Source organism: Pipistrellus kuhlii, unplaced genomic scaffold, assembly GCF_014108245.1.
Source record: "Pipistrellus kuhlii isolate mPipKuh1 unplaced genomic scaffold, mPipKuh1.p scaffold_m20_p_7, whole genome shotgun sequence".
NCBI classification, from domain to species: domain Eukaryota; kingdom Metazoa; phylum Chordata; class Mammalia; order Chiroptera; family Vespertilionidae; genus Pipistrellus; species Pipistrellus kuhlii.
This window is the reverse complement of record NW_023425573.1, coordinates 5,381,992-5,400,562: the sequence shown is the minus strand read 5'-3', so window position 1 is coordinate 5,400,562 and position 18,571 is coordinate 5,381,992. Positions and strand designations below refer to the sequence as shown.

The 18,571-nt window shown below is 34.9% G+C and overlaps 1 protein-coding gene and 1 pseudogene across 8 annotated transcripts in view; both read right to left on the bottom strand.

The window, feature by feature from the left end:
• KANSL1L (KAT8 regulatory NSL complex subunit 1 like) overlaps positions 1 to 18,571 on the bottom strand; it is a 77,553-nt gene that overhangs the window by 14,066 nt on the left and 44,916 nt on the right. For 7 of the 8 annotated variants that reach the window (XM_036420745.2, XM_036420746.2, XM_036420747.2 and 4 more), the window contains exon 6: positions 14,205 to 14,409. The exons of the other annotated variant lie outside the window; for it this stretch is intronic. In XM_036420745.2, coding sequence (XP_036276638.1) covers positions 14,205 to 14,409 — 205 coding nt within the window. The remainder of the gene's footprint in view (positions 1 to 14,204; positions 14,410 to 18,571) is intronic. 8 annotated transcript variants of the gene reach the window in all.
• On the bottom strand, positions 9,695 to 9,788 carry LOC118710103 (annotated as a pseudogene).

Here is an 18,571-nt window from a genome sequence, read left to right as displayed (position 1 = left end):
AAAATAATCTTATCAACAAAGAGTGCTAGGACAACTCCTTAGGAAGCAAAAAAATGAAGTTGAACTCCTACCTAACACCATAAATAAAAATTAACTCAAAATGATTCCGTGACTTAAGTATAAGGGCTTACAGCCATACATATCTTAGTAGAAAACAGGTAAATCTTCACTATCTTGAATTAAGCAATTGAGTCTTAGTTATGACACCAAAACCACACACACACACACACACACAAAATAATAACAACAATTGGACTTCATCAGAATTAAAAACTTGTGCATCAAAAACATCAGAATCTAAAAAGAAAACCTAAACAATGGGAGAAAATATTTTTTAAATGTCAAGAATATATAAAGAACTCATATCTTAATAAAAGGCAAAACAGCACAATTAAAAAATAAGCAAAGGACTTGAACAGACATTTCTCCAAACAAAATATTCAAATGGCCAAAAGCACATGGAAATATGCTTAGTATCAACTGTCACTAGGGAAATGCAAATTGAAACCACAATGCGGTACCACATCACACCCACTAGACTAGTGTGTCTATAATGAAAATAAAAGCCCAGGAAATCACGTGTTGCTAAGGAATAACAAGTGTTATAGAAATTTTGGGAACTTCATACACTACTGATGGGAATTTAAAATATTTAACTGGCATGAAAAACAGTTTAGTGATTCCTCAAAAGAGTTAAACAGAATTACCATACCCAATTCCACTACTCAGTTGTGGGTCCTTTGCCCCCATAGTTTAACATAAATATTGTAGTAGCATATGAACTGTTCCATGTCTTGGCTTTTTCCTCCCATAAATTTAATGATATTTAAATTTATCCATGTTGCATGTTTCTGTATACATTGTGATATACAAACAATTTCATTATCCTATATAATAAAAGGCTACTATGTAAATTCACCAAACGGCAGAATGTGAAAAGGTCTGCAAGATGTATCATTTAGTAAGATACAGACCTTTTCACATAGCACTTCCTAATTCTTTCTTATAGTATTCCAGTGTATGGATACTTGAATCTATTCAGCCAGTTCCTACTGATGAACATTTGGGTTATTTACAGTTTTTGCTTTTACAGGCAATGCTGCAATTAATTATTTTATATATCAATTCACATTTAAAAAATAACTTATTGAAGTGAAATTCACATTACATAAAATTAACCATTTTAAAGTTAATAATCCAGTGGCCTTCAGTTAATTTACAATGTTGTGCAATCATCATGTCTATCTAGTTCCAAAATGTTTTATCACTCCAAAGTAGAACTCCTAACCCAATAAGCAATTTCTCCCTACCACCTCATAGCCCCAGGCCCCGGCAACCACCAGTCTCTCATTATGGATTCATCTATTATGAATACTTCTTATAAATGGAATTATACAGTATGTGACCTTCTATGTCTGACTTTTTTCACTTAGCTCAATGTCTCTGATGTTCATACAGACTGTAACATGTATTAGTATTTCATTCTTTTATGACTGAAAAATATTCCAATGTATGTATAAACCACTATTTGTTTATAAATTAATGATGAACATTTAGACTACTTCCACCTTTTGGTTATTGTGGATAGTGATGTTATGAACATGTGTGCATATGTACTTGTTTGAATAAACATTTTTAATTTTGGAAGGATATACAGGCATACCTGGGAAATATTATATATAATAAAATACCTTTTTCTATGTAGTGGGTTCAGTTCCAGACCACTACAATAAGGCATGTATCACAATAAACTGAGTCACACAAATATTTTTATTTTCCAGTGCATGTAAAAGTTACATTTACATTATACTGTAGTCTACTAAGTATGCATTAGCACTATCTCTACAAAAAAAAAAAAATGTATATACCTTAATTAAAAAGTACTTTATTGCTAAACATGCTAACCATTTTCAGCAAGTCATATATATATTTTTTTTTTATTTTTTGCTATTGGAGGGCCTTACCTTCAATTTGTTAAAAAAAAAAAAATGCAACACCTGTAAAATGAAATAAAGTGCAGCACAATAAAACAAAGGCATGCCTATAAATGGAATTTATCCATGTTGCATGTTTCTGTATACATTGTGATATACAATTCCATTATCCTATATAATAAAAGGCTAATATGTAAATCCACCGAACGGCAGAATGACCACCAGGGAGCAGATGCTCAACACAAGAGCTGTCCCCTGGTGGTTGGTGCACTCCCACAGGGAGAGCGCCATTCAGCCAGAAACCAGGCTCATAGCTGTGAGCACAACAGACTGCAAGAGGGCTCCCGGACTGGAACAGTCCGGGCTGAGGGACAAGCCCACCACTGCCCCGGAGTGCACGAATTTCATGCACTAGGCCTCCAGCATGAATGCAAGTTCATATAATTATAGTTATATGAGTAATTCAAACTGGGTTGTTTACAGTTTGAAGCTATTATAAACAGTGCTTCCCTGAACATTAATATACATGTCCTACTGATGCACAAAGTCACACACTGATGACTAGGGTATAGTTCTAGAGACATACTCTTAAACTACAAGTATGTTTATCTTCAACTTCACTAGAAAACACCAAGCTATTTACCAACATGTTTGGCAATAACTCTCCCACCAGCACTGTGTCACCACTGCTCTACATCCACACCAATACTTGTCTTATTTTTAATACTTTTCTCATCTACTGGGTATAAAATGGTATCTTGTTCTTTTAACCTGAAGTTTTTCAAATAACCAACGAGGTGGCCACTTTTTCATATTTGTTGAATGGACAGTCTCGCTTTTACAAACGTGGCATGTTCAGATCTTTTGCTCACTTTAAACTGATTGACATTTTTCTGTTTTTAGCAGTTCTTCATTATTATTACTGAGTTCTATGTTGGTTATGTGTGTGGCAAATACCTTTTCCCATGTAGCTGCTTATGCTTCACTAACTTGAACAGAAATTCTTCATTTTAATGTAGTTAATTTTGCAGCTTTATGGTTTATTAAAATATTTTCCTACTTTGAAATCATCATATATTCTGAGGTACCTTCTAAAATGCCTTTTAATGTTTCCTTTTATATTTAATTCTATAATCCACCACTTGATGATTATTACATATGGCAAGGGATAGAGATTCTATTGTATTTTATCACCATTGAGAGTACCCTTTCCTCACTGCTCTGCTACCATCTGTCTTGAACCAAGTGTCCATTATACACTGGGTCTGTCTCTAAGCTCTCTGAACTTTCACTGGTTACTCCTCTAGCCCTGCACCAATACCACATTGTCTTACCTCCTATAGCTTTAAAATCTGGTAGAACAAGTCCTCCCAATATATCCTTTGACATTGTCACAACTACTTTTAAACTTTTATATTGCCATATAAAAATTTTTTAAGAATTTGTCACATTCCAAAACAAACAAAAAACCCCATCACACAAATACACAAAACCACCTTTTGAGATTTTAATAGGCAATGTATTAAAGCGATGACTCAATATGAAAAGAATTGACTTCTTGTATCATATAGCATTCCTATTTATGAATGTTACCATTTATCTAGATGTTCTTTAGTTCCTCTCAAGTCTTATTTCTGTAATAGATTTGTGCACCTCTAGCTAGCCATAGTACAAAGTACTTCCTAAATTTTGATAATATTGTTAATGGTATTTTTTATTTTTTTTTCTGGAAAATAATTTTATAAACTGATTATGAATTCAAGTAATTCATGTGTTTATCATCTTAGATTTTCTATAAAAAACAACCTACAAATGACCACTTTGATGCTTCCACTGAAAACTATACATCTTTTATTGTATGTCCAACTGTGCTGCTGGATTTCCTTGCAATACATGGTGGAATACAAATGACAACAGTGGGAATCCTGTGTCACTCCCAGCCAGAAAGGAAAAGCCTTTGGAGTTCACCATTAAGTGTGATGTTTCACACACGCCTTTGGAGATATCCTTTGAAATTCAGATTAACAAACTTACTTTTTTCTCAATGCGGGAAAAGCAGTTCTAAGAGGGAAGATCATAGCTATAAAGGACTACCTCAGGAAACAAGAAGAATTCCAGATTAAAAAACAATAGCCCTGTGGCTCAGTTAGTTGGAGTGTAGTTCAATACCCAGTCAGGGACATACAGGAGGCAAACCAATAGATGTCTCTCTCTCTTCATTTCCCTCTCTCTAAAAAAAAAAATAATAAATAAAAATAAAATAAATCTTCTGGTGAGGATTAAAAAAAAACAACAGAAAAGATCAACAAAACTAAATTGTTAAATTGACAAAACTTTGGCGAAACTCATCAAGAAAAAGCCAAAATAAATGAAAAAGAAGTTACAACCAACATCATAGAAATACAAGTATTAAAGAATACTATAATCATATGCCAACAAATTCAACAATCTAGGAAAAAACATAAATTTCTAGATACATATAACCTTCTAAGACTGAACTGAGAAAAAAATAGACAACCTAAACAAATTATTAGCAATGAAATTGAAGCAGCAATAAAACTCCCAACAAATAAAAGTCCAGGGCCAGACAGCTTCAAAGGTGAATTCTACCAAACACTTAAAGAACATCATAAAATATTTCCAAAAACTGAAGACAACAAACACTTTCAAACTCATTTGCTGAAGCCAGCATTAACCTGATATGAAACCAGACAAAGACATTATAAAAAAGATTTACAGGACAATATCCTTAATGAACATACATGCAAAAATTCTCAAAGTATTAGCAACTTGGATTCAACAATAGAAGCAGCATAATAAAGGTTATATATGTAAATTGGTGTAGCCATTATGTAAAATAGTATGGAGATTCCTCCTAAAATAAAACTGCCATATGATTTAGAAATTCCACATCTGGGCATTTATCCAAAGAAAATAAAAACACTAATTCAAAAAGACATGTACCCCTATGTTCATTGCAAGATTACTTTCTTTGTCAGGTAGACAAAGACAGACAAATACCATATTATTTCACTTATCTGTGAAATCTGAAAACAACAAATTATAAATATAACAAAAGCAGACCAATAGATATAGAGAACAAGGTGATATTTGCCAAAGAGGAGAAAGGATGGGGGTGGGGAGAAAAGCAAATGTTTTCTTAAGTCAAAGTTCATTCATGCATTTATTCTCCAAATATTTGAGGGGTTCCTAAAAAATTACTGTTTGAAATCAGTTGTTGGTTTCATCCCAGCAAGCTAGACACTTACTTGGGTGTCATACATATTCCTGGAAGGAAAGGCTGAGTTCCTCATCCCTGAGTCCCCTACATCCATCCAGTAGAGGAGCTATAGTCTTAGAAGGTTATATGTATATGATTTAAGGTTTGTTTATTGAGCACATAAGGATGAACAAATTCATACTATACTCATTGCCAGAGTGGGAAAGAAAAACAATTGCTTTCAATTCCAGAGTTTTCTTTATCATGAAGAGACAATATTATCAAATTGTATTTTCTGTGCTATTTAGAAAGAATCCATTTATCTACATACTCACTTTTACCTAAGTAGTAAACTAGCTTATTTTTCAATGCTAAACCAATCATAGATCCCTGGTATGAAACCAACTTTGCCAAATTTCGTGTGTTGTTTTTATACATATTGCTGTGTTTAGTTGTTACCATTTTGTTTAGAATTTTGGCATCTGTTAAGAACAGAGACAACCTAAAATTTTCCTTTTCAAAACTATCTCTGTTTATATAAAGAGTATGCTAGACTCAATTTCTCTTCTTCAAGTTTGCATAGGATTGAATTATATTTTCCTTGAGATCATTCAGTAGCATTCACTGTTCAATTCAGTGAAGTCATATGATCTCAAGTTTTCTTGTGAGAATTTAATTATAGAATCAATTTTTTAAAATGGTTATGAACTATCCAGGTGTTCTATTTTTTTTTTATTAATTTTGACAAATGGTTTTAGAAAAATATTAAGCAGTATGTAAACTAGCACTAGCTTCATTTCCCTAAGACTTTTTTTTTTTAATTTTAGTGGGTTTTTTCAAATATAGTTTACATTCAGTATTAGTTTCAGGTGTGCAGCATGGTAATTAGACAATCATAGTCTTTACAAAGTGTTCCTTAAAAGCTTTAAGAAACTAAAAATATATTATTCCTATTTTCTAAGCAACTCCTGCATTGCATATGCAAGTGATCTATAAATCACTGCTCTCATTTATGTATTTATAGATTACCTTCTAAGTAACAGAGAAAGTAAATGTCATTTTAACATGTTAATGTTGATGTGACGCCTTAGTACAGGAATGGCAAATTATATGGTACGTCTGTTATTAGTCCTTCCTTGTTTATGCCAAACATTAATAATCAATCATGGCCCTCCCCTAACCCCAGATAACATCTTCCTCAAGCAGGATTCAGGCAGCCAACAGCTACTATCAGTCAGTTGCAGTAGGTCAGAAAGATGGGGAATGTTTGTCCTTTCACCAGTGACTTGAAAAAAATACACCACCACATAAAGGAGCTCAGGCTATAAAAAATAATCAAGGACCACACAAGTTAAAAGCAATGATTTAAGGTTTGTTTATTGAGGTTCTGGAACATATGTTATACTCAGCCACTTTACAGTGGATTTTACATAATTATTAACCAGATGACACTAAGAGCCAGATTTGGCTCATGTTATACCGTTAAGTAATCCCTAAATAATGTAAGTATTAGTTACCATTAAGACTTGACTTGGGCATTTTACAAAGTGGACTAAGCAATGTCATAATTTGCTGTGCCTCTTTGTAATCTCTTTAAAGTTTTTCTTTCATCATATTGAGTCAGTTAAAAAGACTATTCATTTCTTCTTTGAAATATTCTTTATATCTGTCCATTTCATTCACTCTTTATAACTTTACATTCAGACTACTGTAGTAGCCTCCTAATTGATCTGTATTTCCATTCTCTTCCCTGAGCATGTTGTCCTATTAAAAGGAACTAAGTCAATCTTTCAAATATACTGATCATATCACTTCCCACACCACAACCATCACTGACTCAGTTCCTCAGTGCTGTCATCATCATTGTACCATTATCTTCATTGTTAAGGTGTTGGTGGTATAGTGGTGAGCATAGCTGCCTTCCATTATCATCATTGTTGTTGTCATTCACATTTGATGAAAAGTTATATGCCAGACACTGGGCTAGGTACATTTCTTATTAACATCAACACAACTCTGTAAGGTAGACCTATTTTTTTCTTATTAATGTGTAATCCTATTAATATCAACACAACTCTTTAAGGTAGACCTATTTTTCTCTCCTCATTGCTTGGTTCAGCTGATGTCTTAATTTGGGATTACCTAACCCTCAATACAGACCCCAAGTGAAAGACTGCATAATGGTGCCAAATCCCTCCCATCCCTGTAGTATGTATTCCCCTTTGCTGCAACCACCTTCTATCGGTGGAGCTATTTCTCCGTCCCCTTGAATCTGGGCTGGCCACGTGACGTGCTTGGACCTGCACAGGGCAGCAGAAATGATGTGACTGAGATCCAGGCCTAGTCCTTGAGAGGTCTGCAGCTTCCTCCTTGTCACCGTGCAGCTCAGTCCCAAAGGGCATGTGTTAAGGCCACTCTAGCTAGCTATTGCAGGACGAGATGTCACAGGAAGAGAACTAGTCTCCTCGGCCAACAGCCTGCACTACCTCTGGAAGAGCAGGTGAGGGCACTTCTCCAGCCTCAGCACACTGGAGCCACATGAAGGCACCCTCCTTTTATGGGTGAGAAAAACAAGGCAGTGAGTGAGTTTCACAGTACTACACACTATTAAGAAGTAGGACTAAGATCTTATCTAAATAATGTGTTTTCCAGAATTCTCACATAAAACCACTAAAATGTGCTGCCTCCCCATAGAGGAGGCTCCTTAGGATTTGGTTCCAGATTTATTGACAATTACATAAAACATTTTCTTAAAGATGCACTGTTATAAATGCTATAAACGTAATTCAAAAGGAACTGAAGCAGCACGTTATGGCCAAAGAAACTTTTGTTTAATCTGTAATTGCAAATGAAATTACACTTTAAAGAAAGCTTTTAGCCTCATTTGCACAGTCAGACTTTTATACTATATACAATAGAATGCTAGTCTGGAAAACATATCCGCATCTTAAATGTGTCTGCCAATGCATTTTCCTGAATCTAAAGATATTACTACTCTATAGGTAGATCAAGTAATATGCTACCAAGCATAAAAGAACAGGTTCTCTAAGAATAAAGTATCCTTACAATGAATAGGCTCAGATAGTAAGATTGATTCAGCTAGAAGAATAAAAAAAGCAAAAGAAAATCTTAAGTAGCTTTCGACACAACATGGAGTTTTAACAATTGTTGCTGTGGATTAAGATTTCAGAAGAAATAGTCTGAGACAGTTCACAAAAGATTCAGATCACATGTTTTACTCAAGCTCATGAAAGTAGTGGTGTTAAGACAGCAAGCATTATAGCACTGAAAACTAATACTTAATTTAAATAGTGCTAAATATGTCTTCATTTCACTTTGTGCTTGTTCCCCATATTAAATGGGTTATAAATATTAAATGTGCATAAAGTATGTGTAAGTTAAAATGGTACCTGATATATGATAATTGCTTAATAAGTATTAGTTATCATTTGACATTCTCATTGGAGATTACTATTGTAAAAAGGGCAAAATCAAGTGAAAATGCGTACTAATTTATGCTTTTTATTAATTTTGACCAGCAAAGAGATGGTAACCTCTATAAATAATGATTCTTAATAATTATGCCAATCCTAATGCCTCTATTTCTTTCGCCTTTTTGTTCTCGTAGAACAAATAGAGTAACAGTTGCTGTGGAAATGTGGGGATAAAATGGACACCTAGTAAATCACAGATCTGCCTCAGGGGATTTCTAGGCAGATGTCCAAAATGCCAACTATTTTCATTTAATTGCCTATAATAAAGTAGGATGGAATAGGATGAGCTCAATAAGAATCTGTAATGTTTTCAAGCAGAATTTAGAGAAAATAAGAGCCAACCAAGACTTGCTGGTTCAAAAATAAGACTGTTTCTTCTTTCTAGCCACTCCAGATGACAAAATGTTCACAAAAGAAATAAAATTCATTCAAAGATCAAAATCCGCATATGCAGAGGGCCAACTTAAGTTAAACTTGGATTTCTGACTGTGAGGGCATCCTTTTCCTTGAAGGGTGGGGTGTGTTGGTAGCTGAGTATCTCCATCAGTCCTTTTCCTGCCTGTAAAATTTTGGGGTTCCAACAACTTTCATTCATTTGGTCCAGTCTCTGTCCCTTTCTGTCTAAGCTGGAATATTTCTGTTGTTATAACATCTTTAAAAACTTTGGGACCTCCCTGTATGTTAGATGATCCATTATCATTAAAAAAGTGGGTTCTGCCAAAACCGGTTTGGCTCAGTGGATAGAGCATCGGCCTGTGGACTGAAGGGTCCCAGGTTAGATTCCGGTCAAGGGCATGTACCTTGGTTGCGGGCACATACCCAGTAGGGGGCGTGCAGGAGGCAGCTGATCCATGTTTCTCTCTCATTGATGTCTCTAGCTCTTTATCCCTCTCCCTTCCTCTCTGTAAAAAACTCAATAAAATATATTTTAAAAAGTGGGTTCTCCCTAGATGTTTTCTTATAGCCCCATTTCATATGTACAACATAGTGGTTAAACTTTACATAAAGTTTTCCCTGATATTCCAAATACCCAGCTGGAACCATGCATAAAAATAATGCTTCACACATTTGTGTGTCATACAGAGGACATGCTGATCTCTGTGTCATTACAATTTTAGTATATATGCTGCCAGAGAGCACGCCTTTATGGATTTTTATGAGAAGACAGCTGTAATTCTTATCCTTTTTTGTTGTTGTTACAGGTAAGATTTTTTTTTCCCCCAAGATTTTTTCTGTCTCTTGTCTTCTGCAATTTGAATGTTATGTCTCAGTATTTGTATTTATCCTGCTTGATGTTCTGCTTCCTATATATGTGGCTTGTTCCTTGTCATAAATTTTAGACAATTCCCAGTTACCGTTACTTCATAGTTTTTCTGCTCCATTCTCTTCTACCCCTCCTGGTATTTCAATTACACATTTGATACACCAGTTGAAAGTGCCCCAAAATTCTTGGATGTGCTGTTCTGACTTTTCCCCCCCATTCCATCTTGTCTTTTCATATTCATTTGTAAAGTTTCTATTAACCTATCTAAGCTTGCTGATTCTTCCCTCAGCCATCTGTCTACTACTGATGAGCCCATGAAAGGCATGCTTTATTTAGGTTACAGTGTTTTTTATTCTGGCATTTATTTTTTACTCTTAAGAGTTTCCATCTTTCTGCTTACACTACCATCTGTTCTTGCATGTTTTATATTTTTTCCATTAGATATTTTAACATATTAATCATACTTAAGAGAATTCTGACATCCTGGTCATAGTTGAGCCTGGTTCTAATGATTTGTTTCTTCAGTGACTTTTTTTCCTAGCATGCCTTATAATTTTTTGTTGAAAGCTATGATGTATCAAGTAATAAGACTGAGGCAAATAGAACCTGAAATGTTATATGAGTCTGGCTAACATTGGGACGGTTTTTAATGTCTGGTAGGTACCAGAGGCCTCTAATTCCTCTAGCTTTTGTCTCCCCTGTTGACTTTTGAACTCCTTAAGTACTCCTCCTCAGAGTGCTGCAACCCACTACTACACCGGAGTCCTGCTGGTGTGTGGTCAAGTGTGGGGGAGAGGAAACATATCTACTACCACAGCATCATCTAGCATAATCCGAAAGTCTCTTCAAACTAGCTGCCGGCTTCTTTTGATATACCCCCATCCATTTCTTTAGCACTTCCTCTTTTCTGCTAACACCCAATATCTTCTTCTCCCCAGCCCCAGAAATCAGCCATTTCTCCAAAGATCCCTGGTTCCTTTCAGTAGGGAGTGGTATTAGTGCCAGATGTACTCACTGCTATTAGGGTAGATTGAGTCTAGACCTGTCATATCAAATTTGGTAGCTATTATGCACCTGTGGCTATTTAAATCAAAATTTAAAAAAATTAAAAATCCATTCTTAATTTTTCTTAGTTGTACTAGCCACATTTCATGTGCTCAATAATGACATGTATTTAATAGCTACCATATAAGACAGCACCAATATTTATAGAACATTTCTAGCATTACAGAAAGTTTTATTGGGCATTACTGTTCTGGACTCCTTCACAAGGCAAATTTAGGCAATACAAGCACGTAAACACACATACTCATAAATTCTCACTCTCCATTACCTTTTAAATATCTTCTTATGTCCCACTACATTAATTCTTTCTCATATTAAACAATTATTTGTTGAGCATATACTATTGGGTTCAGTAGGTCCTTGGGTTACATCGGAGATTTGTTCCTATAGTGTGAAGTAACTCGATTTTCGCCGTAAGTCAGAACCCACCTACATCACTCACATGGAGCACATACACAGCAGTAATGAAGTGAAACAGTAAAAAAATTTTAAAAGAAAGATAATTCCTGACCTTTACTTGTGGTAAATAAATAACAAACATAAAGCACATATGTACTGTACATACGTCAAAATGACAGAACTTTTTTTTTCTTATAAATAAATGGGAGATGGCGATGTAACTACAAAACAATGTACGTCAAGCCCAACGTAACCTGAGGACTGTCTGTAATTACTGTTCAAGACCCTGTAGATTTAGAAATGTACATCCCTTTTCTCTAAAAAATTAAGCGTTAATGAAAAGATAAAAATAAATGATTATAATGAAAGAATCTATATATATATAAAAGCCTAAGTGACTGAACAACCAAATGACCAGTCAACCAGTTGCTCTAACGTGCACTACCACCAGGGGGCTCGTGCTCAATGCAGGAGCTGCCCCTGGTGGTCAGTGCACTCCCACAGCAGGAGCACTGCTCAGCTGACCGGTGGGTACCAGGCGCAGGGCTCACGGCTGGCTGCTGCACCTCGGAGACCGCAGGGAGTGGCAGTGAGCCTACCGAGTGGCAGTAGCCACTGGCACAGTGGGCGCGGGATGAGTAGGAGCGGCAGGGTGCCCGGCCTGGGCTCGGGCTCCTCCCCAGCCACCTGCCGCTTCATGTGCTACTACATATCCTGAGGCACCCAGATTGCGAGAGGGTGCAGGCCAGGCTAAGGGCCTCCACCTGTGCATGAATCCGTGCCCGGGCCTCTAGTGTATGAAAATAATACAGGGTGTTACATCAATATATGCCCCATAGTGTGAGTATCAAGGAAGGCTTCCTGAGAGAAATTATAGTTATTACGTTTAGAAAGATAAATGAATATTAACCTGGCAATTTTAGGATAATTTTTGGGTGTGGGCATTTGCTATTTCCCATCAGTATTTTTCATCTCTGTATCAATTACTCACTTAAAAATGCTTTATTTCCCCCATACCTTGTCAAAATTCTGTTTATCTTTGCCAATCTTTTATGATGCATTTCTGAGTACCTTTGACCAGATAAAGCCCAACCCAAACATATACTGTCTTTACTGATTTCTAGTACACAAAAGATTTGGTTTATTTTTGTTGTTATTAATGTAATGGGTAAGAATATGATCTTGAAATCAGACTTATTGCTTACTAGCTGTGTGACCTTGGGCAAGCTACTTAATCTCCCTAAAACTCAATTTCTGCATGTAAAGGAGGGATTAAAAATAACCCATAGATAAATGTTTGAGGATTAAATAAAACAATGTATTGAAATTCTTAGCACTGTGACTGGAATACACAAATTACATAGTCTACTTGTAATAATAATCTTATACTTGTTTCTTTTTTTGCTAGAAGTTTTAAATTTGTTCACTCCTTTCTTATCCAATCTTTACATTACCAAGGCACACATACACACATACATATTTTAATAACATATAGCAAATCCCCTAAATTATTCAGATTCTTTCCAGTCCATATATTATGGCATATTCACATAATATATTGTAGATAGACAATTCTATTTGTAACTACAAAATCAATTTCAAAAATGCTATTTGCTTATAGCAACTTTAAATAAAAAACATTAAATGACTTCATATATAAGATCATTAAATAAAAATATATTACCATTTGTAAATTCTGAAATAAAACAAATATTTTCAAATTGGTGGAGCATACTAATAAAAAATGGTAAAAATCAATCTATTAATAAAAACCAATTTGTCAGAATCCACATTCCTATTTATAATTGGAGCCTACAAAGCCATATTTATAATTGGTTACTAACTAATGAAACAAAGCATCTTGATTTTTATACAAATATATTTTGAACACTTAATGCAGTCATTATAAACAATATTAAGTGACAGCATCAAGGTGAATTTCTTTCCTTTGACATACTCTTTTAAAATATAATGGGGAAAAAAGCATGTCATATATGAACTAGAGATAATCTCTTTTGCCCTTCATCAGTTTGTTTAGATATGCATTGACAGACATATCACTAACATTTTGCTAACAAATGAAAACTATGTTTTTCAAAATGAATGCTTTTAAAAAATATATTTTTTAATTTTTAGAAAGAGGGTAAGAGAGAAGGAAAGAAAGAGAAACATCAATATGAGAGCGAGACATCAACTGGCTGCCTCCTGAACACGCCCAACAGGGGAAGGAGCCCTGACCGGGAATTGAGCCCACAAGCCTTTGATGCATGGAACGACACCAAGCAACTGAGCCACAGAGGCCAGATGTTTTTAATGAAGTATATTTTATTTGAAAAAAGTGTATGCATGGAGAGAAAAATGTCACTGTTTACAGTCAGTCTAGAAAAAGGAAATGGAATGCCCACCAGGGTTAATAATTACCAAACCTAAAGAGACAGCAATGCCATTTAATCCAAAATAACTGACAGCTGTGAAGATTTTATTTTTCTTTACTAAGAAAAGACAGATATGCAGTACACTTGGGTTTCCTTAATACCCTTACCAGTAAAATTTAAAAAGTAATCTTGATATGTAATTTTCCTTCAAATTCGTTTTAGTAGTGAATTTTTAAAAATGGGGATGTGGAAATTTTCAAAATACACTGCTATGTTTAAAAATTATTAAATCCCACTAACATACTGTCAATACCTATTAGGTCACTTACAAACTATATATTTAAAACTTTCTAGATATAATTATCTAAATAACAGTGCACAATCCGTATCCTCTTGTACATGAAATACATTGATGGTAAAACCTTTGTTCATGTTTCCTAAAAGCAAACTTACCTGTGGAGTCCAACACAAAGTGGGGCTCAATCTGTAGAGTTTTCTTTTGTGGAAACTCTGAAGTGGCCTGGTTCGAGCTGCTGAACTCATGACACTCAAGGACGGAGATTTCAATCTTGTCCTGTCTTTTCGCCTTTTCTTACTGTGCTTCTGGTTAAGTAACCAGCTACTCGAGGAAGAGAGCTCATCTAAATTCTCTGAAGTACTGAAATGCCATGGAATAGTTGGGGAATGGAGGGAATAAAACAAAACAAACGAACGAACAAACAAACAAAGACAAAGAAAACTAAATGTAAATTGCCTTAATCTATTATGACAGAAGAGTATTAATTTTAGCCCACTTTGTGGTAACAATTGGTGAAAGAATCTATATGAATGGGGAATTATATATTCAAGTTTGGAAATAATTTCTACTTCTATTTTCTCCTGAAAAACAAATATCCCATAGGTTAGAAATGCTCACATGGGTTCACAGGTACTTCATGTATGTTACATAGTGTTGTAACTATTTAAATGTAATGATTTTGCATGTGGGTGAAATTGCATAGGATTGTAAGTTTTAAATAGCGCTCATCTCATTACTGCATTAGTTGCTCTTAAGCACTACATACAATTTCAGAGAATTTTGAAACAAAAATGCAATCCTACTATATTTAGGAATTTTTTAAACTTCTGATGATACAGAAGTCATAACTATAATGAAACAGATTACACAAACTACATTTAAAAAGCATATTAATTTTATTATTCTTCATATTAAATTTTAAACATAAATATTTTAAAGCTCAGAACCTCAGGAAGTTAATAACATGCAAATTTAGCTTCATATATATATATATATATATATATATATATATATATATATATATAAAATAACTAAGCTTTTCAGGTACTACAACATACCAATTTCAACCTCACTGATATAAAAAGAAGCTAGTCAATTTAATATTCTAAAATCAACAAGTGAATCTGCTATATATAAGTTCTAATCAATATCTAAGTTCTAAATATGGTATTTGGTTCAAACAATCAATATTTAATGGTAAATGTAAGATATGTTTTCCCTATAGCAATAACACTGGTTTTAAATCAAATTTCTGGTTACTATAAAATATTCTATTAGCTTGTGGATAAAATAAGTAATTGAAGAAATGATTGACACAGAAATAAGAAACCAAAAACAAAGGTACCTAAATGGCTTATGTTGGTGAAACCAAAGAAAATAACTAAATATGAATTTAGCAACTATCATACATTCAACAAATACATAACTGATTATGCACTATTGGCCAGGCTAGCATAGGAAAAAGAGCCTATAATAACTATTTCACTTCAAAAGTATTAACTTGCGTATGCAGAGAGCTCTAGTCAATAATGTTTTAAGTCCCAGTTTATAACCACTCTAAAGTTCTGAGAAAGATAACATATAATGCTACCCTCAAATTAACAGGTTCAATATATCCTGGTGTTACTTTATGTGAAATACATGTCTTACTAAGGAAAACTTTAAGTGTGTCACTGCTAAGTAACAGTTTGCTTTTGAGAGACCACCTATGGAACTGGGCTATCATGTCAAGGGGAACCAGAAGGTGTAGATAGCCTTCTATCAGGTTAGGCACTGGGAAGGGCAGGAGGCTGGCACAGGAGTAAGTCAAGGTCAGGAAGAAGAGAGGTTTCAGCCGGTAGTTGGCATCAGAGGTGATCAAGTCATAGAGCTAGGATCCAGGAAGGTGGGCATAGATCCAACACTAAAAAAGATTCTCTGTCCAGCAAGTTGGTAACAACTTTAGGAAGATTATACGGATGCTTGAAAGAGCGAAGAGCTCTTATTCTAGGAGCCTGAAGCACAGTTCACTAACTCTTCTATTTACAACTCCTTCATTATTGATGAGCCTTAGTTTCCCCTTGCCACCGGAGGCTTAGTCCTAAAGGTGAGCCACCAACTCCTCTTTGAGTGACAGCATAAGCTTTTGCACTGGCTAGAGGTTCACAAGCAGATTTAAAGAAAAGCTTGTCATTTGGGTCACAAAATGTTGTATTGTCAACTTTCTAAGGTAGCTAACATCATAGGAAAAATAGTTTAGTTTTATTTTTTTCTTGATTTAAGTATGTTGCAAGCTGCAGACAATTCATTCTTAGATGACATTAACACTTTCTAATTACTAACGATCCTCGTAAAGTGTCATCAAAAATGACCAACTGATATATAAAAAGATGTTCGACTTTACTAGTTATCAGAGAAATGCAAATTAAAGCCACAATGATATACTACCTCACATCTGTTACAATGGCTACTATCAACAAGACAAGAAATAACAAGTACTGGAGAGATGGTAAAGAAAAATGAATCCTCATACATAGCTGACGGGAATGTAAACTGGTACAGCCACTATGGAAAACAATATGGAGGTATCTCAAAAAAATACGAACAGAGCTACCATATGATGCAGCAAGCTTTCTTTTGAATACCTATCCGAAATTTTGAAAAAATTGATTCATAAAGATATGTGTACTCCTATCTTTAATGCAGCATTACTCACAGTGGCCAAGACATGGATATAACCAAAGTGTTCTTCAATGGATGATTGTATTAAGATGTGGTACATGCCGAAACCAGTTTGGCTCAGTGGTAGAGCATCGGTCTGCGGACTGAAAGGTCCTAGGTTCGATTCCGGTCAAGGGCATGTACCTTGGTTGCGGGCACATCCCCGGTAGGGGGTGTGCAAGAGGCAGCTGGTTGGTGTTTCTCTCTCATCGACGTTTCTAGCTCTAACTCTCTCTCCCTTCCTCTCTGTAAAAAACCAATAAAATATATTTAAAAAAATAAATTAAAAAAAAAAAAAGATGTGGTACATGTATACAATGGAATGCCACTCAGCCATTAGAAAAAGCGATATTCGTGGAAGAATAGGCCTTCCTTCCTTATAGGTCCGGCCACCTAGGAGCCAGCAAGTCCTTGCTTCTGTATGAAGCACCGCTCCAGCAGCTCCCTCTCCCACCCCCCTTTCCATCATAGCAGGCATCACGCCCCTCCTGGCCACTACAGTGTCTGCATATGCAAATTAACCTATATCTTTGTTTGGTTAATTTGCATATTCACTGTGATTGGCTGTGGGCATAGCGGAGTGATGGTTAATTTGCATGCTTCTCTTTTATTAGATAAGATTCCCTATATACATTTATTTAAACATTCCCTAAAACATTAGGTTTTAGACTTATATTAATAGAGGTAAAAAGAGAAAAGCAATTTTTTTTCCTACTGCTATTACTTTAAAAATACAGCAGCAAATGTTTTGTTTTCTTACTGATGTTCTGCACATCTGTAATACAATCACTAATGTCATTCATAGTCACCTAAAATTATGTTGAAAATTTCAACCTGGAATGGGATGCTAATAAATGATGTTTTATCATAATTGAGAAGTGACTATAAAATATTATGAGGGTAAAATAATTACTTTATATGTGATTAGTTTGCCAGTTTAACTGCAGTTTTTCAATTAAGATATCCAATTAGAAAGAATGGCTGCATTTCATGCCATAATTGCCATTAGTGGAAATAAATAGCATGGCAGTGATTCACTGAAATTTAATTTCATATCATATTCTGGGACTCATTAAAGCAAAACAAACAGCAGCAGCAACAATAAAAATCTAGACATTTTTTCAAGTAGAAATTCACTTTCTCAGAGATAATACCCCTTGGGGTAAACAAGGATCCATTTACAACATTTTATCATTTTTTGGAGTATGAGATCTAAAAACCAATAACTACTTCTCTGATGGTAAAATGTAATGCTTCATTTGTTTGAAGACTCAATGTTTTCAGTTGCTCAGTCCCTGGTGTCTCACCTCAGACATTGCTGCCAAGACTAACAAAGCCAAAAAACAACAATCTGACTTTTGGCAGACACCGCCACTGAATGAGAGCTGGGAGCTGGGAATCAATGAATAACAAGTGGACAAACAGGTGCCCTGGAAAATAATTAGCCAAGAGACTTTGCTGTAGACATTGTTATTCATTGATTCCCAGCTCCCAGCTCTCATTTAGTAGGATATTTAAAAACTGATCTTAAATACTTCTTAAAATTATATTAGGCAGCAAGTTCTATGTGGCTCACTAAAAATATATACAGAATAGGTGGCTAAACTTTAAAAATTTACAATGTAAATTCCTTCTAACCTACTTATAAACAAAAACCACAACAAAATGTGATACAAAGCTAGAATATACATATATTTATTAAAAGATCTGAACTTATAAGAGTACTTATCTGACAATCCGAGTATACAGAATACAGCTGAAATAGCAAAAGTCTTTTAAATAAACTAAAAAGATCTCAATAAGCCCGTGCACAAAAGCTCAC